General features: G+C 46.3%; 2 protein-coding genes across 2 annotated transcripts in view; one reads left to right on the top strand and one right to left on the bottom strand.

Moving 5' to 3' along the window:
* The window catches only part of enpep (glutamyl aminopeptidase), a gene marked incomplete at both ends in the record, with an annotated part of 49127 nt that extends 35854 nt beyond the window's left edge, over positions 1-13273 (top strand). Inside the window, 12 exons of the mRNA XM_080783385.1 lie at positions 281-346; positions 717-877; positions 1966-2048; positions 2382-2518; positions 3323-3378; positions 4871-5018; positions 5624-5697; positions 7572-7676; positions 8117-8290; positions 10522-10662; positions 12330-12411; positions 13082-13273. Coding sequence (XP_080639511.1) covers positions 281-346; positions 717-877; positions 1966-2048; positions 2382-2518; positions 3323-3378; positions 4871-5018; positions 5624-5697; positions 7572-7676; positions 8117-8290; positions 10522-10662; positions 12330-12411; positions 13082-13273 — 1419 coding nt within the window. The remainder of the gene's footprint in view (positions 1-280; positions 347-716; positions 878-1965; positions 2049-2381; positions 2519-3322; positions 3379-4870; positions 5019-5623; positions 5698-7571; positions 7677-8116; positions 8291-10521; positions 10663-12329; positions 12412-13081) is intronic.
* Positions 13274-17884: 4611 nt separating this feature from the next.
* Positions 17885-23034, bottom strand: rrh (retinal pigment epithelium-derived rhodopsin homolog; the record flags this gene model as incomplete). Its single annotated transcript, XM_080783384.1, has 7 exons — positions 17885-18008; positions 18785-18963; positions 19750-19918; positions 20630-20783; positions 21111-21210; positions 21557-21747; positions 22932-23034. The coding sequence occupies 7 exons, from the start codon at positions 23032-23034 to the stop codon at positions 17885-17887; spliced, it is 1020 nt and encodes a 339-aa protein (XP_080639510.1).
* Positions 23035-23784: the final 750 nt, after the last annotated feature.

Here is a 23784-nt window from a genome sequence, read left to right as displayed (position 1 = left end):
ACGTTCATATAAAAACAGCATTAGGCAGATAAGCTAAACATAGAACTACACATCCCACAGTGCACTGGGCCATCTAGCCTTTATATATAACGTCTATGGCTCGAACAGTAGAGGCAACATTCAACTTTGGAGAGCAGTGAAAGGTCCTGAAAGATACATAATGTGTGTATGTGTTCATCACCATACATACATAACAGTACAGTACAGTACATTAACAGTACTGATTAAATAAATGTTCAGATACATATTTATTTACTGTACTGCCTTCTTCTCTCAACAGAAATACCTGAAGGACTTTCACTTCAAGAACGCCAAGACAGACAACTTCTGGGCCAGTCTGGCTGAGGTGGGTTCATCTTCTGAAGGGAGGGAGGGGGCATCGTTTGGGGAGGGAGGGGTGCAGGACATTGGTACCAACATATCCAGAGTACGACAGCCACTAGTCTGACAACCTACTCTAACACTAACCTAACCCTAACCGCACACAGACGAGACGGGTGATTTGTAACCCGCAATGCATGTCGGCAGCCACGGGTGATTTGTAACCTGCATCGCGGGTGATTTGTGCTAGAGCTGTGACTATAGAGCTAAGAACACTATTTTAACAAGATAAAGTCACACACTGCTCCTGTGTGTGCGTGCGTGTCCGTGCGTGCGTGTGTGTGCGGGCGCGTGCAACGCGTGCGTGCCTGTGTGTGTGCGTGCGTGTTTTCCAGGTGAGTGGTCTCCCAGTAGGAGAGGTGATGGACACCTGGACCAAACAGATGGGGTATCCTGTGGTGAACGTGTCCGTTTCAGAGTCCTCGGCCACTCTGACCCAGAAGCGCTTCCTCCTGGACCCCAACGCTGACCCCAGCCTGCCCCCCTCCCCCTTCAGGTCAGGACACCCACCGTCATGTAACTATTAACTGACATGTGAAAGACACACACGTTGCACACAGACCCCCTGTTCCCACTGGGAACCAACCGGTGGAAAATAACTGAACCGGTTCCCACTGGGAACCGACCGGTGGAAAAGAACTGAACCGGTTCCCACTGGGAACCAACCGGTGGAAAAGAACTGAACCGGTTCCCACTGGGAACCAACCGGTGGAAAAGAACTGAACCGGTTCCCACTGGGAACCAACCGGTGGAAAAGAACTGAACCGGTTCCCACTGGGAACCAACCGGTGGAAAAGAACTGAACCGGTTCCCACTGGGAACCAACCGGTGGAAAAGAACTGAACCGGTTCCCACTGGGAACCAACCGGTGGAAAAGAACAGAACGGGTTCCCACTGGGAACCAACCGGTGGAAAAGAACTGAACCGGTTCCCACTGGGAACCAACCGGTGGAAAAGAACTGAACCGGTTCCCACTGGGAACCAACCGGTGGAAAAGAACTGAACCGGTTCCCACTGGGAACCAACCGGTGGAAAAGAACTGAACCGGTTCCCACTGGGAACCAACCCGTGGAAAAGAACTGAACCGGTTCCCACTGGGAACCAACCGGTGGAAAAGAACTGAACCGGTTCCCACTGGGAACCAACCCGTGGAAAAGAACTGAACCGGTTCCCATTGGGAACCAACCGGTGGAAAAGAACTGAACCGGTTAGGGGTGGGGCTTAGTGTCTCTAGGGGCAAAGACCCGGAACATATTGTAAACGAGAAGCAGCAGCTCGTGCAAAAAGTGAGTAATTAAAAAGGTCACATGAATTAATTAATTAAAAAACGTTCAAGAATGCAAAACAAACAACAGAAGTATAAGCTACAACAACCAAACCAAAAGCAATCCTTCTCCGAAGAGATCTTTAACTTATAATCAAAAGTCACTATTATGGGTAGAGTCGTTGGTTGGGGCTGGGGGGGAGGAGGACTGCCTCCTTCTTGGTATGCTAATCATAGACGTGTGTGTGTGTGTGTGTGTGTGTGTGTGTGTGTGTGTGTGTGTGTGTGTGTGTGTGTGTGTGTGTGTGCGTGTGCTACAGCTACGAGTGGACCATCCCAGTGAAGTGGCACTCAGTGACCAGCGACAGAAACTCCTCTGTTATCTTCAACAAGAGCATGGATGGTACTATACGCTGTTCTGACTGACTGACTGACTGACTCAGGCCTTGATGCCGTCATAATGATTGATTTTACATTTGCTGAAAATAGCAGATCTACAAGCTCACGACGCGTTGTCATGGCTGGCTCGTATAGGCCACATAGGCCATGGCCCAGGGCGGCCTTATAGGGTGCCAAATTGCTTAGGGCCGGCCCTGTGTGTTGTGAGCTTCTTGTAGAGCGGCTATTTTCAGCATGCAACCAAGTGTGAAATTGCTTATACTGGATCTCTTGTCCACTAGTCCCTTCCTAACATTGTAAAAATCAACACACAATAATGATGGATGTATATTTCCAGCGCTGGTGGTTCCAGACTACAACCCCCTCAGTGACGGCCTGTTGAAGATCAACAACGACCACATTGGGTTCTACAGAGTCACCACCGACCAGACGACCTGGGGAGCCATCAGCCAGCAGCTCACAGACAACCACATGGTAATAATGACACCTCCAAAACCTAACCATCAGCCAGCAGCTCATAGACAACCACATGGTAACGACACCAAAACCTAGACATTAAACCCAAGCGTTTAGGTTATAAACGGTTTTAAACACATAATTTGTAACACTTTTTAAACGTGTCACAGTGTTTAGATTATAACACTTTTTAAACACATAAACGTGTTTAGTTTTTACAATCAAAGTCAGTCATATTATAGGTGTTCAGAATTTGAACACTAGGTGTTCTCGTGAGGTGTTCTACTGTATTGTATGAATATTAATAAACACTTGGCATTTTAATATTACACACATGGTGTTTAGGTTTAAACGCGTCACATGTTCCAGGGATTTACAGTGAGACGCACATTTATGAAATTACGCCATAGCTATAGCCAGCCAAGTCTATGGACTTTATTTTGTTTTTGTTTTTAAGAGCCTAATTATAAGTAACCCATCACGGGCCAAGTCTATGGACTTTGTTTGTTTGTTTGTTCAGGGCAATAAATGACAACTTAAGACATAATTTGGGTGATATAAATATTAAATACTGGCCCTCACTTCACACAAGAGTAAAAGTATCCATACTGCAATGTATAGGAAAGTAAAAGTCCAGAATCCTAAATGTACTGAATGAGTGAAAAGTACAAAAGTACCAAAAGTATTCATTGTGCAGATCTCATTTTCATACGTTTTCAAATGTGCGTGCGTGCGCACGTGCGTGCATAAAGCATATTAACAAATAAGAAGGTGTATAACATAACCGTGCATGTGTCACTCGTCCTTCATTGGCTCTTCCAGGAGTTTGACGCAGCTGACCGAACCAGTTTCATCGATGACGCGTTCGCTCTAGCCAGGTAGGAACAATAACCCCGGTGTTATTAGGCCTCACACAGACGTAAAGGGTGTTCAACAGCACTGATTTAAGCCACAACACACAGACGTAAAGGGTGTTCAATAGCACTGATTTATGAAACAACACACAGACGTAAAGGGTGTTCAATAGCACTGATTTATGAAACAACACACAGACGTAAAGGGTGTTCAACAGCACTGATTTATGGAACAACACACAGACGTAAAGGGTGTTCAACAGCACTGATTTATGCCACAATACACACACCTAAAGGGTGTTCAATAGCACTGATTTATGCCACAATACACAGACGTAAAGGGTGTTCAACAGCACTGATTTATGGAACAACACACAGACGTAAAGGGTGTTCAACAGCACTGATTTATGCCACAACACACAGACGTAAAGGATGTTCAATATAGCACTGATTTATGAAACAACACACAGACGTAAAGGGTGTTCAACAGCACTGATGTATGGAACAACACACAGACGTAAAGGGTGTTCAATAGCACTGATTTATGAAACAACACACACACCTATAGGGTGTTCAATAGCACTGATTTATGAAACAACACACACACACATAAGGGTGTTCAATAGCACTGATTTATGAAACAACACACACACACCTAAAGGGTGTTCAATAGCACTGATTTATGAAACAACACACACACCTAAAGGGTGTTCAATAGCACTGATTTATGGAACAACACACACACCTAAAGGGTGTTCAATAGCACTGATTTATGAAACAACACACAGACGTAAAGGGTGTTCAACAGCACTGATTTATGAAACAACACACAGACGTAAAGGGTGTTCAATAGCACTGATTTATGAAACAACACACAGACGTAAAGGATGTTCAACAGCACTGATTTATGAAACAACACACAGACGTAAAGGGTGTTCAATAGCACTGATTTATGAAACAACACACACACACCTAAAGGGTGTTCAATAGCACTGATTTATGAAACAACACACACACCTAAAGGGTGTTCAACAGCACTGATTTATGAAACAACACACAGACCTAAAGGGTGTTCAATAGCACTGATTTATGAAACAACACACACACCTAAAGGGTGTTCAATAGCACTGATTTATGAAACAACACACACACCTAAAGGGTGTTCAATAGCACTGATTTATGCCACACAAAAAAAATCAAAAACCTCAAAAATGGAGTTATAAGGTTTCCTCCCGACAGCAACACATCTTTAAAGGTATATTCAGTGATTTCACTCAAAAAAACGTAGGTTTCGTTTTTGGCTGTGGGACCTAAGCCTTCGTCCAATCAGGATAGAGTCAAAAACGAAACCTAAGGTTTTTTGACTCCCCCCAGGGGTTAACTGGGGACAGGGAGGAACTCCTTATATGGTCAGCACACTCTATAGTAGAGAGGATTATCACAACAAAACAAAATAATAAGTGATATTTGAATTAAGTGAAATCACTGAATATACCTTTAATGTTTAACCTCTCAGGGCAGACGTGGTGGATTACGGCACGGCGTTGGACCTGACGCGCTACATGACCAACGAGACCGAGTACATCGCCTGGAGTCGCCTCAGCTCCTCCCTCGCCTACGTGAAGGAGATGCTCTCCAACACGCCCCTCTACCCCAAGTTCCAGGTCAGACCATAGGCCACGCCCCTCTACCCCAAGTTCCAGGTCAGACCATAGGCCACGCCCCTCTACCCCAAGTTCCAGGTCAGACCATAGGCCACGCCCCTCTACCCCAAGTTCCAGGTCAGACCATAGGCCACGCCCCTCTACCCCAAGTTCCAGGTCAGATCATACACGCCACGCCCCTCTACCCCAAGTTCCAGGTCAGATTATACACGCCACGCCACCTCTACCCCAAGTTCCATGATTCACCACATACATGTAGGCCTACTGGGTTAAGCAGATCAAAGGCATAATTCATAACGTTGGTAGAATAGTTTATTGCAGGAGAAAGGCAGTCGTCGAAAAGCAATCTCTGGAAAAAAATCTATATGAGATTGAAGGTTGGGTAGCCACTGCTATCATGTTGCATGTGAAACTGGTGTGAAACTGGTGTGACACTGGTGTGAAACTGGTGTGAAACTGGTGTGAAACTGGTGTGACACTGGTGTGAAACTGGTGTGACACTGGTGTGAAACTGGTGTGAAACTGGTGTGAAACTGGTGTGAAACTGGTGTGAAAACTGGTGTGAAACTGGTGTGAAACTGTCACCTGTTTTCTGGTGTATTTAGACGCTGTTTCGAGGCTATGTGAGCGACATCTCCGGGAGACTGGGATGGAACGATACAGGATCCCAGACAGAGAGGTGAGAAAACACTGAACATGATACAGGATACAGGATACAGGATACAGGATACAGGATACAGGATCCCAGACAGAGAGGTGAGAAAACACTGAACATGATACAGGATACAGGATACAGGATACAGGATACAGGATACAGGATACAGGATACAGGATACAGGATACAGGATACAGGATCCCAGACAGAGAGGTGAGAAAACACTGAACATGAGCGAGTACCCTCGTAACGTTCACCCGTTTGACTACAAAACAATGACTACAACATGACGTAACGATATCATCCTGATGACTACAAGAGAGAGGAGTGTGTGTGTGTACGTGTGTGTGTGTTTGTGTGTACGCGTGTGCGTGTCTGCATCAATTTAACGAAGGTGCAGACGATCAGAAATCAGCAGAGAGAGAGACCGATTGCGAATTGAAGTGGACTCGGCCCCGGACTTTTCTTTTCTCCCTGGAAATAAAATCATCTGGGTTTCCGAGGCTACAATAGCAATGACTTCACTATACTGTCTGTCACAATATAGAGCTATATGTACTGTTACGGAACAAACACCGCTTAGCAATGATTACTGTCACAATATAGAGCTATTTAACACCGTTACTGAACACACTATAGCAATGATTACTGTCACACTATAGAGATATTTAACACTGTTACTAAACACACACTATAGCAATGATTACGGTCACAATATAGAGCTATTTAACACTGTTACTGAACACACACTATAGCAATGATTACTGTCACACTATAGAGCTATTTAGCACTTTCACTGAACACACTCTATAGCAATGATTACTGTCACAATATAGAGCTATTTAACACTGTTACCGAACACACTCTATAGCAATGATTACTGTCACAATATAGAGCTATTTAACACTGTTACCGAACACACTCTATAGCAATGATTACTGTCACAATATAGAGCTATTTAACACTGTTACCGAACACACTCTATAGCAATGATTACGGTCACAATATAGAGCTATTTAACACTGTTACTGAACACACACTATAGCAATGATTACTGTCACACTATAGAGCTATTTAGCACTTTCACTGAACACACTCTATAGCAATGATTACTGTCACAATATAGAGCTATTTAACACTGTTACCGAACACACTCTATAGCAATGATTACTGTCACACTATAGAGCTATTTAGCACTTTCACTGAACACACTCTATAGCAATGATTACTGTCACAATATAGAGCTATTTAACACTGTTACTGAACACACTCTATAGCAATGATTACTGTCACAATATAGAGCTATTTAACACTGTTACTGAACACACTCTATAGCAATGATTACTGTCACAATATAGAGCTATTTAACACTGTTACTGAACACACTCTATAGCAATGATTACTGTCACACTATAGAGCTATTTAACACCATTACTGAACACACTCTATAGCAATGATTACTGTCACAATATAGAGCTATTTAACACTGTTACTGAACACACTCTATAGCAATGATTACTGTCACAATATAGAGCTATTTAACACCGTTACTGAACACACTCTATAGCAATGATTACTGTCACAATATAGAGCTATATGTACTGTTACCGAACACACACCACTTAGCAATGATTACTGTCACAATATAGAGCTATTTAACACTAACTTTAACCAAATAAATATCACGTTTAACATTTAATGTGACTGATGGATGTGTGTGTGTGTTTGTGCGTGCGTGCGTCTCTGCCTGTGTGCGTGCGTGCGCGTGTGTGTGTGTGTGCGTGCATGCGTCTCTGCCTGTGTGTGTGCGTGCGTCTCTGCCTGTGTGTGTGTGTGTGTGTGTGTGTGTGTGTGTGTGTGTGTGTGTGTGTGTGTGCGTGCGTGCGTGCGTGCGCCAGGCTCCTGAGGGAGACGGTGCTGGGCCTGTCCTGTGGAATGGGAGACACAGCTGCCCTGAACGAGGCGTCTCGCGTCTTCGACCAGTGGATCAGTGGAGATCTGAGGTACAGTATATTACTGCTGTACCATTTACATTGTAAAGTTATTGTTAATTTAACTTTATTAAATGATGTGGGTCCATTTGTACACTCTCAGAGTTACAGACCCATAAGGGTCCATTTGGTTCCAAACTATCATTTAGCTGGGGACCCCCTTGAACTCCCTCAAGGACCCCTGGGGGTCCCCGGTAGGGACAAATTAGCCATTGGGCCAGTGGGGCCGTGGCCCAGGGGCCCCCTGAAATGGGCTCCTGGGGCCCTTCGTTGGCCATTTATTTTGTTAAGTTAGGTCAAAAAGATGATAAAAACACGGAAAAACATAAAAATGTCGCACTCACACGCGCTATGGGGGCCCTGCAAAGACATACGGACCCAGGGGCCCTCGTGGGGGTTAATCCGTCCCTGGTCCCCGGACCCTCTTCTCTAAATGCGTCTTCTCTCTGCAGCAGCGTGGCGGTCAACCTCCGTCTTCTGGTCTACCGCTACGGCATGAAGAACTCGGGCAGCGAGGAGAAGTGGAACGTCCTGTTCGACCGCTACAAAGCCGCTACGCTGGCCCAGGAGAAGGACAAGCTGCTGCTGGGGCTGTCCTCGGTGGAGGACGTCACGCTGCTCTACAGGTAAAACACCCGCGCAGCCCCGCCCCCTACCAGGGCCCAGGAAATTATTTTCCTCATAGACTTTTCATCATGAAAGGGGGCGGGCCTGGCGTCGTCATGAAAGGGGGCGGGCCTGGCGTCGTCATGAAAGGGGGCGGAGCCTGGTGTCGTCATGAAAGGGGGCGGGCCTGGTGTGGTCATGAAAGGGGGCGGGCCTGGCGTCGTCATGAAAGGGGGCGGGCCTGGCGTCGTCATGAAAGGGGGCGGGACTGGGCCTGGCTTCGTCATGAAAGGGGGCGGGCCTGGCGTCGTCATGAAAGGGGGCGGGACTGGGCCTGGCTTCGTCATGAAAGGGGGCGGGCCTGGCGTCGTCATGAAAGGGGGCGGAGCCTGGTGTCGTCATGAAAGGGGGCGGGCCTGGTGTCGTCATGAAAGGGGGCGGGCCTGGCGTCGTCATGAAAGGGGGCGGGCCTGGCGTCGTCATGAAAGGGGGCGGGACTGGGCCTGGCTTCGTCATGAAAGGGGGCGGGCCTGGCGTCGTCATGAAAGGGGGCGGAGCCTGGTGTCGTCATGAAAGGGGGCGGGCCTGGCGTCGTCATGAAAGGGGGCGGGCCTGGTGTCGTCATGAAAGGGGGCGGGCCTGGCGTCGTCATGAAAGGGGGCGGGCCTGGCGTCGTCATGAAAGGGGGCGGGCCTGGCGTCGTCATGAAAGGGGGCGGAGCCTGGTGTCGTCATGAAAGGGGGCGGGCCTGGTGTCGTCATGAAAGGGGGCGGGCCTGGCGTCGTCATGAAAGGGGGTGGGCCTGGCGTCGTCATGAAAGGGGGCGGGACTGGGCCTGGCGTCGTCATGAAAGGGGGCGGGACTGGGCCTGGCGTCGTCATGAAAGGGGGCGGGCCTGGCGTCGTCATGAAAGGGGGCAGGCCTGGCGTCGTCATGAAAGGGGGCGGAGCCTGGTGTCGTCATGAAAGGGGGCGGGCCTGGTGTCGTCATGAAAGGGGGCGGGCCTGGCGTCGTCATGAAAGGGGGCGGGCCTGCGACGCTCATAGTCCACTAAAACTATAAATGAAACCATCCTTGGTTATTGTTGTCCACTAAAACTATTAATGTTCGTCGACTACCTATTTCCACTGACGAAAACTAAATGTAAACTAAATGAAAACTAAGCTAAGAATAACTAAAACTGAGACTAAATATACTGACAAGTTCGTGAACAAATAAAAACTAGACAAAAAAGGGACTTAGGAAGGGACTAGTGGACAAGAGATCCATGCAGTATTAGTCCTTTTACACTTGGTTGCATGCTGAAAATAGCAGATCTACAAGCTCACAACGCGTCGCGGTTATTTTCAGCAAGTGTAAAATCAGCCATTACGACAGCATCAAAATACATGCTGCTGTATTTTATACCTCATACTAAGCATTTAACCCATTCTGACCTGAGATCAGATTCATACGAGGTTTCCACTGGACACACACTGGTCTGATTAACTCATTCTGACCTGAGATCAGATTCTAAAAATGTCAGTCGATTTTTCAAAAATAGCAGACCTACAAGCTCGTAGCGCGCCACTCGGTGGCGCGCTATGAGCTTGTAGATCTGCTATTTTTCAATAGCTAAAGCATAACATGATGCTAACACCAAAATGGGTTCCCGTTCAGAATGGGTTAAAGTATGAGGTATAAAGTACAGCCTTGTGTTCATAAAACAGAAAGATTGGGCATTGGGTAAGACTGACGTTATGTATCTTTTTTGTATTGGGCATTGGGTAAGACTGACGTTATGTATCTTTTTTGTATTGGGTATTGGGTATAAGACTGACGTTATGTATCTTTCAGGACCTTTCACTGCTTCGTCTCAACCATTACTCCATGGCTCTGGTCTCAGCCACCGCGGTGGATATTTTGACATTGCGTTTTTCATTTTTTTTGGAATGTTGCCACTACTGTTGGAGCAGCCATAAACTACACACTACACAGGTTCATCTCGATGTTCTGGGCATCTTTTCAATGTTAGCGTTAGTAAAAAAGCAGGTAAAAGAGTAACGTTTGAGGCAGACTAACATCAGTCACTCTGCCGTTCACTGTAGTAGAAGAAACTACGTCGAGTCCGCCTACAGGAAATACGTAAAGCTGCGACCATGAGACCCGTTTCTGAATTCGTCTATAGGCTACTGCCAAAAAAGAAAAGACTACAAAAATGGAGGTTTACACGCACCCATGTGGATGTAAAGGTGTGACCGTCCTGCTGCAGGTTACTGGAGGCGTCTAAAGACGACAGCATCGTGCGGAGCCAGGACCTGTTCACCGTGGTGAACTACGTTTCCCAGAACCCCCTGGGGAAGGACATGGCCTGGGACTGGACCACGCTCAACTGGAACTACCTGGTGGACCGGTAGGTCTGTTTGGATCATCTGGGGCAGGAAAAACAATTTGGGGACCCCCCCTGGGGGTCCCCAAATTGTTTTTCCGATATCAAGACCGCTCCGCAAAACCGTTCGGCCACCGCCGCCCTCATACAGCAGTGGTTCCCAAACTGGACGCTATAGTTCGTATCCCCGGACCGGCACGTTAAAATGACCACCGCTGAAGTGCCCTTGAGCAAGGCATTGAACCCCTACCATGAAATGTTCTATGAGCAGGGCCTGGCTGTAAACAAGTTCTTGAGCTTAGTCCAGTTACCCTGGGTAAACATACTAAACATAGTACCTTTCCTTTCCTTAGTCCATTTACCCTGGGTAAACATAGTACCTTTCCTTTCCTTAGTCCAGTTACCCTGGGTAAACATAGTACCTTTCCTTTCCTTAGTCCAGTTACCCTGGGTAAACATAGTACCTTTCCTTTCCTTAGTCCAGTTACCCTGGGTAAACATAGTACCTTTCCTTTCCTTAGTCCAGTTACCCTGCAGGGTAAACATAGTACCTTTCCTTTCCTTAGTCCAGTTACCCTGGGTAAACATAGTACCTTTCCTTTCCTTAGTCCAGTTACCCTGGGTAAACATAGTAGCTTTCCTTTCCTTAGTCCAGTTACCCTGGGTAAACATGGTACCTTTCCTTTCCTTAGTCCAGTTACCCTGGGTAAACATAGTACCTTTCCTTTCCTTAGTCCAGTTACCCTGGGTAAACATAGTACCTTTCCTTTCCTTAGTCCAGTTACCCTGGGTAAACATAGTACCTTTCCTTTCCTTAGTCCAGTTACCCTGGGTAAACATAGTACCTTTCCTTTCCTTAGTCCAGTTACCCTGGGTAAACATAGTACCTTTCCTTTCCTTAGTCCAGTTACCCTGGGTAAACATAGTACCTTTCCTTTCCTTAGTCCAGTTACCCTGGGTAAACATAGTACCTTTCCTTTACCTATGTACGGTAGTGGGATATCTGTTTGCCACATCATGTGCCACACTGTGAACATGGTGAAATCACACACAAAACAAAAGAAAAATGCTCAAATTTAGATTTAGAATTTAGATTCAAATGTCTTCTAACAGTTTTCTGAAAAACCTGTTTCTGCATCAGTGGTTTCATGTCAAGGACCCCCAGAATGATATGTAATTGGCCCCCGGAGTCGGACCGCCATCTCAAAATATGTTGTCCCTCCTCCCACCAACGATTGCAGTTAAAAAAAAACATTCACTCTGAAAAGAGTATATATTCCAAGTTTTGCCACGATTAAAAAAAATAAAATCACACCCGTGTGATGAGTGGTGCAACTCCCCTCTCTCCCCCCCCCCCCCCCCCTCTCCTCTCTCTCTCATTAGCAGGCAACAGTACAGCACTAATACTATCTCTCTCTCTGTGTTTCTGGCAACAGCGCCCCTACTGGTACTCATTATACTGGCTCATTAACATATACACATAGGTGAACACGGACATTGCTGTTCCTTAGAGTGGTTGCACCACTCAAAAATAGCAGATCTACAAGCTCGTAGCGTGGCACTCGGTGCCACGCTACGAGCTTGTAGAAATGCTATGTATTGTTTCAAACAGATGAAGTTTCAAAATGATGGGTTAAAGTGGGTTTAAGTGGGTTAAATTAGAACCTTTTAACTTGCGTGTGGCGTTGCAGGTACACCATCACCGACAGGAACCTGGGCCGTCTTCTGGGTCGGATCAGCACCTCCTACAACACCCCGCTGCAGCTGTGGAAGGTACCGTACCGCCCAAGAGGAGAATTAATTAGCAAGAGAGGAACGACTTTGCTTTACTTCCTGTATCTATCTATTTGTGTATACCATTTGGTCTCTAGTGAAGTTGGCCCATCTTCATACATAAACCATCTTTGGTATACTGTATAGCATTGACCGTGTGCAGACCGCATGCAGCCATGTTTACGTCAGAGTTTGGAAGCACTCGTTTTCAGTAAAGCAAACCTGCTGCCTCCTGCATTATGTGCTAATTATAAACAGTGTGGTACGCATGAGGGCTGTCGAGTGATATCTAACGAGCACTTCCAAACTGTAACACTTGGAAAAATAATCACCTGCAAAGGACACAAAGTAGCTCACAACAACAGTGCATTGTGTTGCGCTTTAGCTATTGAAAAATAGCAGATCTACAAGCTCATAGCGCGCCACTCGGTGGCGCGCTATGAGCTTGTAGCTTGTACAAGCTACGAGCTTGTAGGTCTGCTATTTTTTTGAAAAATCGAAGAACGACTGACACAGAAACATAGCTTTTTCAGAAAACTGTCAGGATGTAGAAGAACATTTTTAGAATCTGATCTCAGGTCAGAATGGAAAACTGTCAGGATGTAGAAGAACATCTTTAGAATCTGATCTCAGGTCAGAATGGGTTAACAAGGAATTAATCTTCCCTCAGATGGAGCATTTCTTCCAGCTGACGCCGGACGCCGGAGCGGGAGAGATGCCCCGGCAGCAGGCTCTGGAGACGGTCCGGAACAACATCCAGTGGGTCGCCAGGAACCAGGAGGAGATCCGGGCCTGGCTGGACCTCAACGTGCCCACGCCCACGACACACAGCACTGACGTGTTGGACCTCCATGTGGCCTGAAGAGACCCAGGAACCAGGAGGAGATCCGGGCCTGGCTGGACCTCAACGTGCCCACGCCCACGACACACAGCACTGATGTGTTGGACCTCCACCTGGCCTGAAGAGAACAACACAGCAGTCGTGGTGGAACCAACCAACGTCAAGTCAAGGACCCCAAAGTGGACACTAATTAGACCACGGGACCCTCCATTTGAAAATATACGCCGTAAGGACCCCCCATAAGAGAAGACTTTTACGGCTCTCCACCGTTTTCATTTCAAGGGCCCCCCGGTTTTATCTAAATTATAGGTTATATACGGTCCCCCATTGAATGGCATTTCTATCTCTGGGACCCCCGATTCATATTGTAAAATCAATGTTAATTTAACTCTGAGAGTGTACAAATGGAAATGTGTACACTTTCAGAGATATACAGACCCATAAGGGGTCCATTTGGTTTCATCATTTAGCTGAGGGACCCCGTGGAACTCCCTCAAGGACCCCTGGGGGTCCCCGGACCCCACTTTGGGAACCACTGCTCTAGAATAATCAGAGGGTTTAGGCAACTTTTACCATGTTTCCACACTTTTTTAACTTTTATTTAATTATTTCAATTGAAATCCTGAAATGTTTTTTGCTATTTTTTAATGCTGAAAAGTATACACTTTATTTTTTTAATCTAATTTCAAATGCATTTAGTTATTGTTACTGTATGTCATTAACTTTATTAACTAAATTAAAATATTGTACATGGCCTACTAGTCATGATTAAGCATTTAAACTGAAGTAATTAAAGCGGGTCATGTTTGCATGTTTGGAATTGATTGAACAGCAGAAATCAATGATATTATTAACCTAACCAACTCCAGCTTGTCTCAGGCCAGGCTACATGAACAGCGCTCACTCGAGCGCTCGGTTTCTGCCCCCTCAATGTCCTAACTCTTCTATTAGATGGCTCTGGGCCTCACTAGCTGAGGATGACAGCTATCCTCACTAGCTAAACATCTCCCAACAAGAAGGCGCTGTCTTACTGTATAACAACAAAATACAAACATTATTTATTCCCAAATTACTGTTATAATAGAGGGTATGTGCATGCTTGAAGTGAATGGCACATCGAGTGGCAAAGCGACATGCAAAGTGAGTTTAACACTGTTTAACAGTTGTTTAATGCAACCAGATATAGGACTTTTCTGTGTGGATGTCTGGGCTGTCGAGGCCAGAAAGTAGTTTTATTTGCCACTCAGTGGGCAGAATTCCTGCATAACTTCCTGGTTTGATGATGATGTCATGTGCATATACCCTCTATACAGAAAGCAATGTGACAAACAGAGCAAAGCTAGACACACACATCACTGTACGCTGCTTGTAAAACATACTTGTACAAAACATGTATGTATATCAGGAAAATCTGATTACTCACAGACATCTCATTTAGCCCAAGAGAGGACAGACAAACAGCAGCATTAAGGGAGCTGGAGGCGTTTCACTGCAGGCAGCACAGCTGAAATATATAATTCAATCTAATTTCAAGCACAGGGCAAAATCATGACAATAAGAAACCCTGACGTAGGCCTACCACAGGGTGGTGCTGTTTCCCAGAATAACTAAACATGCCATTCCATGTTGCTTATACCTCTAGGCCAGGCAGCTCAAAGCTCTTGACAGTTTTCTGAAATACCTCGTTTCTGTATCAGTGGTTCTCAATATTTCATGTCAAGGACCCCCAAAATGATATGTAATTGACTGCCGACCCCCATCTGAAAATATGTTGTTCCAGGGACCCCTCAGAAGCAAAGATTTGAGCTAGAAACGTTTTCTCTGAAAGAATATATATTCAAAGATTTGTGCCGCATTTTACACGATTTCTCAAAAATAGCAGAGCTACTATAGCTTGTAGATCTGCTATTTTTTCAATAGCTAAAGTATAAAATAATGCTTAAAACACCAAAAGAGGTTCCCGCGTCCAAGAATGGCTGCCTCATGAGTATAAATACACTATTTTTTTCCCGTTTTTCCTGTGTGTCACATTCTCTCTCCCAGTAGGGAGTCACCTGTCTGTCATCAGGTGCTGCCAGACTTACTATAGAGCCGCAGCACGTTCTCGGCTGTGCGCAGCATATTTTTCCGGGTTTTTAGACAGCTGGTGGATGGAAAAGAAGCTCCACGTCCGCGGACGACTTGCGCGACGGCCAGATTCCCGGAAACGCTCTCCTCCGCGTCAGTCGTCCGCGGAGGTGGAGCTTAATTTCCATCCACCAGCTGTCTAAAAACCCGGAAACAGAAGCTGCGCACAGCTTCTTCTGTCCGCGGCTGTTTTGCGCTTAGGTGTGGAAACACTGATCAGGTGCCTTAGCTGCACCTACACATACAGAGATTAAAATAGGGTGTTATTTTGCATCCCAAACATGCAATTCATAGTTAAGGGACGCAATAAAACAACGACCTCTGCATCCACGGGATGCACTACTGTACTATTTTTCTAGGTTTTTTTGCTAGCTTTATAATAATAATTTCTTCTTCTGTTTTCTACATGAACATAAAAAAACAGTGTCATTATACAAAAGGCCGGAGGATTGCATTATGTTTTTTCTTTAATTTAATTTTTTTATTCAAGCTTCAATTCACATATGTCAGTGTTGAGTGACAGAAAACCAAGGAGTGAAGGAGCGAGGAGAGAGACTGACACATACGTGAAGACGACATTGACCGTGTGCTCACCAAGGCGACCTTGACCTTAGCACAAGGTCGTCGCTGTCATTAGAAAAGCACAGTTTGGGACATGCAAGGTTAGGGACTATACAGTATATGCACTGCCTTGGCTGAGCCACCAGGGAGCACCAGAGAGGGTGACATTTGCAATTCTATTTTCTGTGCAGTGTGTGTGTGTGTGTGTGTGTGTGTGTGTGTGTGTGTGTGTGTGTGTGTGTGTGTGCGCATCCGTGTACGCATCCGCCTGGGTGACAGCACACTGCTGGGCGAGTGCTGGCGCTTTGGCATGGGGGGGTAAGATCTTAATTTTCAGGCCTGTTAAGAACTTTGGGGCGGGCCCGTCTAGAGTTTAAATGGACAGGTATCAGTCAACAGGCCCATCTAGAGTTTAAATGGACAGGTATCAGTTAACAGGCCCGTCTAGAGTTTAAATGGACAGGTATCAGTCAACAGGCCCATCTAGAGTTTAAATGGACAGGTATCAGTTAACAGGCCCGTCTAGAGTTTAAATGGACAGGTATCAGTCAACAGGCCCGTCTAGAGTTTAAATGGACAGGTATCAGTCAACAGGCCCGTCTAGAGTTTAAATGGACAGGTATCAGTCAACAGGCCCGTCTAGAGTTTACATGGACAGGTATCAGTCAACAGGCCCGTCTAGAGTTTAAATGGACAGGTGTCAGTCAAAAGGGAGACATTGAAGAGGAAGGATGGATGGGGAAGGATCAACATATGGAATGTCAGAACAGGTCAGCTCCATATATGGAGATCTAAGGGTTTGAGGTCAGATGTAGAGTTGCCAATATTGATGACATCAGCGATCTCCATATATGGGCTTAATATTGATGACATCATGGATCTCCATCCCTGATGATGTCACATGCTCTCTCACCTGGGGTGTGACCAACACACACACTGGATGAGATTCTGACCACATTCTGGTATACGCGAGACATTTGGGAAAACCAGCCCAAACAATAACACATATAGTGTATAATAAAGTTACAATAATTGTAAGACAAAATCTCAAAACTTTGGCCAGGAAAGTCCCCCTTATTGCAAGACACTAAAAAATAAAATAGAAAATAGAAAATAGGAAGTTGAAACTGGGAGAAACAGATGTTTTCATTGAAGTACAGGTTTGCGAGGGCTATTAATCCCAAACCACACCAGACGTTCGGGTAAACGCATTTTGACCTGAGACCGATTCTAAACAAAAATGGCTTCTAAATCCAAACAATTTTCTGAAAATGTTTGTATGTCATTGGTGCTAAAGGACCCCCAGAATTATCTGTATTTGGCTGCGGACCCCCATCTGAAAATATGTTGTTCCAGGGAACCCCCTCCCAGAAGCAAAGATTTGAGTTAAAAACGTTAAAAACGCTCTGAAAGAATATATATTCAAAGATTCGCACCACATTTAAAAAAGAAATAGCTGATCTACAAGCTCGTAGCGCGGCACTCGGTGCCGCGCTATGAGCTTGTAGATCTGCTATTTTTCAATAGCTAAATGCTTTAGGTTGGATAACGTTGGTTTTTGATTTTCTTTTTGTGGCATAAATCAGTGCTATTGAACACCCTTTACGTATGTGTGTTGTTTCAATGGAAAGTAGTTTTGTCCAAAGTGCTTTGGACAAAACCTCTCAACTCCATTGGACACTCAAAATGTCTGCTAAAGCAATTAACTAACTCCACCTCCTCTCATGGAAGTAATTGACAATATATAAAGTCACCACACCAACTTTGATGAGGCTGTATTGCTTTGTTTTAAAAAACATTTTTCTTAAAAGGTTAAGGTTTTCATAAAAAGTGTATATTTTTGCATTTCCTGAAAAATGAACATTTTGGAGTTGTGAGGTTTCCTCCGGACAGCAGAGATGTACTGAACGTGACATTCGGAGGCGTGTAGGCTACAGTCTTTGCTCATTGGTTCAGGGGAAGCTGGGATGAAGTGGTCCCAGCTGAAGTCGTCATGGGAACCTGGTTGTTGATGGTGATTCGCTGTCTGGATTGGCATCGGAGCATTCCTGTGATGGCCCTCCTGAACCTGCCAAGGATGGGAAAACGCCATGAGCTTCCACGTCTGCACCGAAGAAATATAAACCTAGACGCCCTTTCCAGCTCTGTAGAGTATAGGCTACGTGCTAAAGGGGAGGGGCACGTTTTTCCCGAGATTCCTTGCGAAGGCCAGTAGTCACTTTAGTGGCAGCGTGACGTGCCATCTTTGTAGATCCGTTTGGGCCCAGCTGGCCCATTGGCTGGCCCAGACAACGAGGCGGGACTTCCCCCCCTTCTTCATCGTTGGTTTTTTATTTTGACTCCAACGTGGGGTGGCTCCCGATCATAGACTGTAACGGTAGCCACGCCCCTCAGAACATACGCGACTTTATGGTCATTTCTTTAAATAAATGGGACCATAGTTTTCCAAAAAGAATATTATGACATTAGAAATGAGACTTTAAACTAGTGACTGGAAGCAGAAGTATTCATGACCATGTTTATTAAGGTAATACAGTCTAGGTGAAGTTGGGCCCACATACATGGTACTCTATGGAGCTATGGGGTTTTTCTGGGCCCAATGACAGCGCCACAACAGGCCATTATATGAACTTTCAGGAAGTCCCGATTTCCTTAGTGGCTTCACGAAATATCTGTCTGACAAGACCCAGCCCGCAACAGCCCTGCCCATCGGGCTCAGCCCTACTTGGCACGGTGGGTTGCGAGTTGGTCTGGCGAGTGGAAGCCCCCGGTTCAATCGATGCGGGTTAATAGACACTCACTTCTTATTGGCTACCACGTAGATGCAGGTTAATAGACACTCACTTCTTATTGGCTACCACGTAGATGCAGGGGTTGTAGAAGGTGGAGGACTTGGCGAATAGCGGGGCGATGATGGCCATGGGGGCGGGGATGGTCTTGGGGTCGCCGAACGACGCCCACAGACACACGATGGAGTACGGAGACCACGCCACCAGGAACATGAGGATCATCACGATGGACATCTGGAGACAGAGGAGGAGATGTTACAGAGGAGACCAGGCCACCAGGAACATCAGGATCATCACGATGGACATCTGGAGACAGAGGAGGAGATGTTACAGAGGAGACCAGGCCACCAGGAACATCAGGATCATCACGATGGACATCTGGAGACAGAGGAGGAGATGTTACAGAGGAGACCAGGCCACCAGGAACATCAGGATCATCACGATGGACATCTGGAGACAGAGGAGGAGATGTTACAGAGGAGACCACGCCACCAGGAACATGAGGATCATCACGATGGACATCTGGAGACAGAGGAGGAGATGTTACAGAGGAGACCACGCCACCAGGAACATCAGGATCATCACGATGGACATCTGGAGACAGAGGAGGAGATGTTACAGAGGAGACCAGGAGACCAGGCCACCAGGAACATGAGGATCATCACGATGGACATCTGGAGACAGAGGAGGATATGTTACAGAGGAGACCAGGCCACCAGGAACATCAGGATCATCACGATGGACATCTGGAGACAGAGGAGGAGATGTTACAGAGGAGACCAGGCCACCAGGAACATGAGGATCATCACGATGGACATCTGGAGACAGAGGAGGAGATGTTACAGAGGAGACCAGGCCACCAGGAACATGAGGATCATCACGATGGACATCTGGAGACAGAGGAGGAGATGTTTGCTCTGGGAGAACAGAGCAGCTGAATTATTTCCTCTTGAATGGTTTTCACTTAGTTGAAAGGGCCTTGCCTCGTCCATCTGGTGGGACCAGGTGAGCCTGTCCTACCTTGGTGACGTCCATCTGATCGGACCAGTCCATGTTGAGCGTGTCCAGACAGTTGGAGGCTCTGAAGCGCTTCATGGTCACGGAGACGTTGTAGTAGCAGTAGAACATCACGCCCAGAGGGACCACGAAGTTCACCGCGATGACCGCCATGGTGTAGCTGACGAAGGACCTGTAAGAAACATAAACCACACTATCACCACCATGGTGTAGCTGACGAATGACCTGTAAGAAACATAAACCACACTATCACCACCATGGTGTAGCTGACGAATGACCTGTAAGAAACATAAACCACACTATCACCACCATGGTGTAGCTGACGAATGACCTGTAAGAAACATAAACCACACTATCACCACCATGGTGTAGCTGACGAATGACCTGTAAGAAACATAAACCACACTATCACTGCCATGGTGTAGCTGACGAATCAGGAGCAGCAGGGGTCGGTATTGCAGTCGCTGTACCGCTCACTGTTGTGACGAAAAGAGAGTTGAGCCAGAAGGCAAAGCTCTCCGACTACCGAGCAAACTTTGTCCAGCTGAGGTGGTTCGGGCATCTGGTTAGGATGTCTCTCGGGCGCCTCCCTAGGGAGGTCCTCGACGCACTGCCCATGAGTCCCACTGGGAGGAGACCCCGGGTAGACCAAAGCGCAGTTGGAGGAAACACATCACCTCACTGGCCTCGGAATCCCCCAGGAGGAAGTCACTAATGCTGCTCTGGAGAGGGAAGTCTGGAGCACTCTGGTGGAGCTGTTACCCCCGCGACCTGACTACGGATAAGCGGTTGAAGATGGATGGATGGAACTGCACCCTTTGGTTGCAAGCTACTACTACTACTGCTACTGCTGCTACTAATAATAACAATAACAATAACTCACATATCGTTGTTCCTCCAGTCGATGGTGCAGGTCGCTCCGGTTGGGTCGGGGGCGTATCCCGCCCAGCCGACCACGGGCATGGCCGACCAGAACACGGCGTTGACCCACGCCGACGCGATGAGCAGCGCGTAGGAGCGCACGCTCATCTTCTCACCTGGAATGTTTATATTTACAACATGAGGACTGGACAACATGAGGACACGAAGGTTAGCGGTCATCTTTTGACCTGGAATAACAACATGAGGACACGATGAGCAGCGCGTAGGAGCGCACGCTCATCTTCTCACCTGGAATGTTCACATGTACAACATGTAGGCTTTTACAGGGATGCTTAAGGTAGCGGTCAGCTCGAAGACAAAGTTTGGTCTGGGACGTCTCAGGGTGTGAATTCTGAGAGGTCCATATTGTGTCCATATAGCGGTCGGTGCAGTACCTATGTCTGGCCTGTAGGTGGACAGACAGATAGCGGTCAGTGCAGTACCTATGTCTGGCCTGCAGATGGAGAGGTAGCGGTCGATGGCCACCACGGTCAGCAGGCCGATGCTGGCCATGCCGAAGAAGATGTTCAGAGCTGCGTAGATCTACAAAACAACACGCACAACACAGTCAGTGTGAGGACGGTGTTCAGAGCTGCGTATAGATCTACAAAACAACATGCACAACACAGTCAGTGTGAGGACGGTGTTCAGAGCTGCGTATAGATCTACAAAACAACATGCACAACACAGTCAGTGTGAGGACGGTGTTCCGAACTGTAGAACTCCTATTTTGAAATAAATCCCGGCACTGATTGTGTTAATGGGTGAACGAGCAAGTTGGCCCCTCCTCCTCATGTCGACACCCACCTGACCACACCCACCCACCTGACCACACCCACCTGACCACACCCACCCACCTGACCACACCCACCCACCTGACCACACCTACCTGACAGCCGGCGTATCCAAACTTCCAGCTCCCGTGCAGGTCGGAGGCGGCCGACATGGGGTAACCGATCCCGGCCACGCCCACGTCTGTCAACGCCAGGTTGATGATGATGGCGTTGGTGGCTGTCCGCAGCTCCTTGAACTTCACGAACATCAGCAGCACCACGATGTTGCTGGCTAGACTGATGACGCCTGGACACAGGGAGATTGATCCATCGATTGATCGATTGATTGAAATATGTATTAACAATTTCAAGCACAAACTCAATACAGAGACTGTTAACTGTGAGTGGACGACATCATAAAGCATTGCGCTTGTTTATGACAGGGTCCGCCTTGTTCAATTCATCATAACATTTAGAGACGTACAAATATACACTTATATATAGCCAATTAAATGCCATTAACAATAAATAAATTATGACGTAAATTCGCTTTCGACACATCATAGCTGTCGTTGTTGTTGAACCTTTACACGGCTTAACGTCAGGAAAGCTACACGACTGGCCCACCCAGGTGATGGCAATAATACTAATGGCTGGGATTCCCAAAGACATATGGGTCTCAGGTTCCTTGAACTATAGCCTGGGCGCGGCCTTAAATAAAAACGTCTGGGTTTCCGAGGCTATATAGGCACGGTCAGACTCATAGCGAGGGTTCACTGATGTTTCATAATTATGATTGATATCATTGGCGTTTTCCCTCCATTGTAAATTGTAAACGCAACAGAACATTGGCCACGCCCCCTTAGCGGCCAATGTTCCGTCGCGCATTTACAATGTAGTGAAATCCAAGATGGATGCCAGATTCCGAGACCGAGTGGAGTTGAAAACAACGCACCGTAGACTTTCAAACGCAGGGCGTGTAGGCCAAGCTGAGAAGTGGGGCAACAACGTTTAAGCACCTTAGATTCCGACGTTATTAATAAATAATAATAGCTCAGATTTATATAGCGCTTTTCTAAATACCCAAAGCGCTTTACATAAGAGCGATTATAGGTCCGCCAGCCAAACATGTAAAGCCCACGAGTAACGAAGTCTCAGACCCTCGTAGAGAGATGATGTCAGCATCGAAAAATACCTCAACGAGAGTCTAAATCTGAGGCTAATCCTGTCGCAATATAGAGAGCTACTGTATTGTACAGGAACGTGCACACATAGACATCAAAGGGGGCCTGGAACAACATATTTTCAGATGGTGGTCGGGGGCCAAACACATATCATTCTAGGGGTCCTTGACATGAAATATTGAGCACCACTGATATGGAAACATGAGGGATTTCAGAAAACTGTTAGAATTTAGAAGACATTCGACGTCAGGTTAATGGTTAATGTAGTACAGTACAGTACAGTACAGTACAGTACAGTATGTCTCACCTGCGGTGATGAGGTATCCAGCCACTATGTTGTGCTCAAGCTGTGTGAAGGCGCTCTTTCCTCCATACGGAACCGTCTCGTTCACTCCAGAGTCCAGACCCATTCTCACTAACCTTCTTTAAACTCCCACTAACCTTCTTTAAACTCTCACTAACCTTCTTTAAACTAACCTTCTTTAAACTCTCACTAACCTTCTTTAAAGATAAACGGCACCCCAAAAGAAGAATGAAGAAATATCACCCCCAAACAAAATAAATATTGCAGAGGCTGAAGAAATATCACCCAAAATGAAGTTTGTGGTCTCATAAAGAAAAATGAAAAAGCTAATGGGAGGAACTTTAGTCCATCGGTATTCAGAAAAAAGTTGCAATGCTAAAGCTAACATCAATTAAACAAAACACATCGCTGTGAATTCATTAATATCACCTGTTTAAAAAGCACAACATGAAAAGCTAAAATGAGTAAAACAGTGCAGAACACAAGAGGGACTATAAGAAACTAATCAGTCAGTAGTATTGCTGAGTGGTACTGGGTGGTCCTAAAACTAAAAAGGAGGGTTTTGGGGGGTTCCAAACAGGGGGAGGGGAGGGATAGGGGGGATTTGTGTGCTGAGGATTACTGGACCGTTTCTCAACATGGGGTCTGGGGACCAAACAGGGGTCCGAAATGGACACGTATGGGTCTGTGTGCAACACCCATCTGAGTCCAACAAGTAGGCCTAGTATATCCTTTCAATGTTTCGCGCTTAATTTAAAATACATTTAAGATGTACTTTTTGAATTATCTTCCGTTTACACATTATAACATTATACACATTTGCACATTATAACACAAGGCAGGCATTCCTTGAGTA

This window comes from Protomyctophum bolini (genome assembly GCF_963924005.1).
Source record: "Protomyctophum bolini genome assembly, chromosome: 15".
NCBI lineage: Eukaryota > Metazoa > Chordata > Actinopteri > Myctophiformes > Myctophidae > Protomyctophum > Protomyctophum bolini.
The sequence above is the reverse complement of the archived record's forward strand: the minus strand, read 5'-3'. Positions and strand labels throughout refer to the sequence as shown.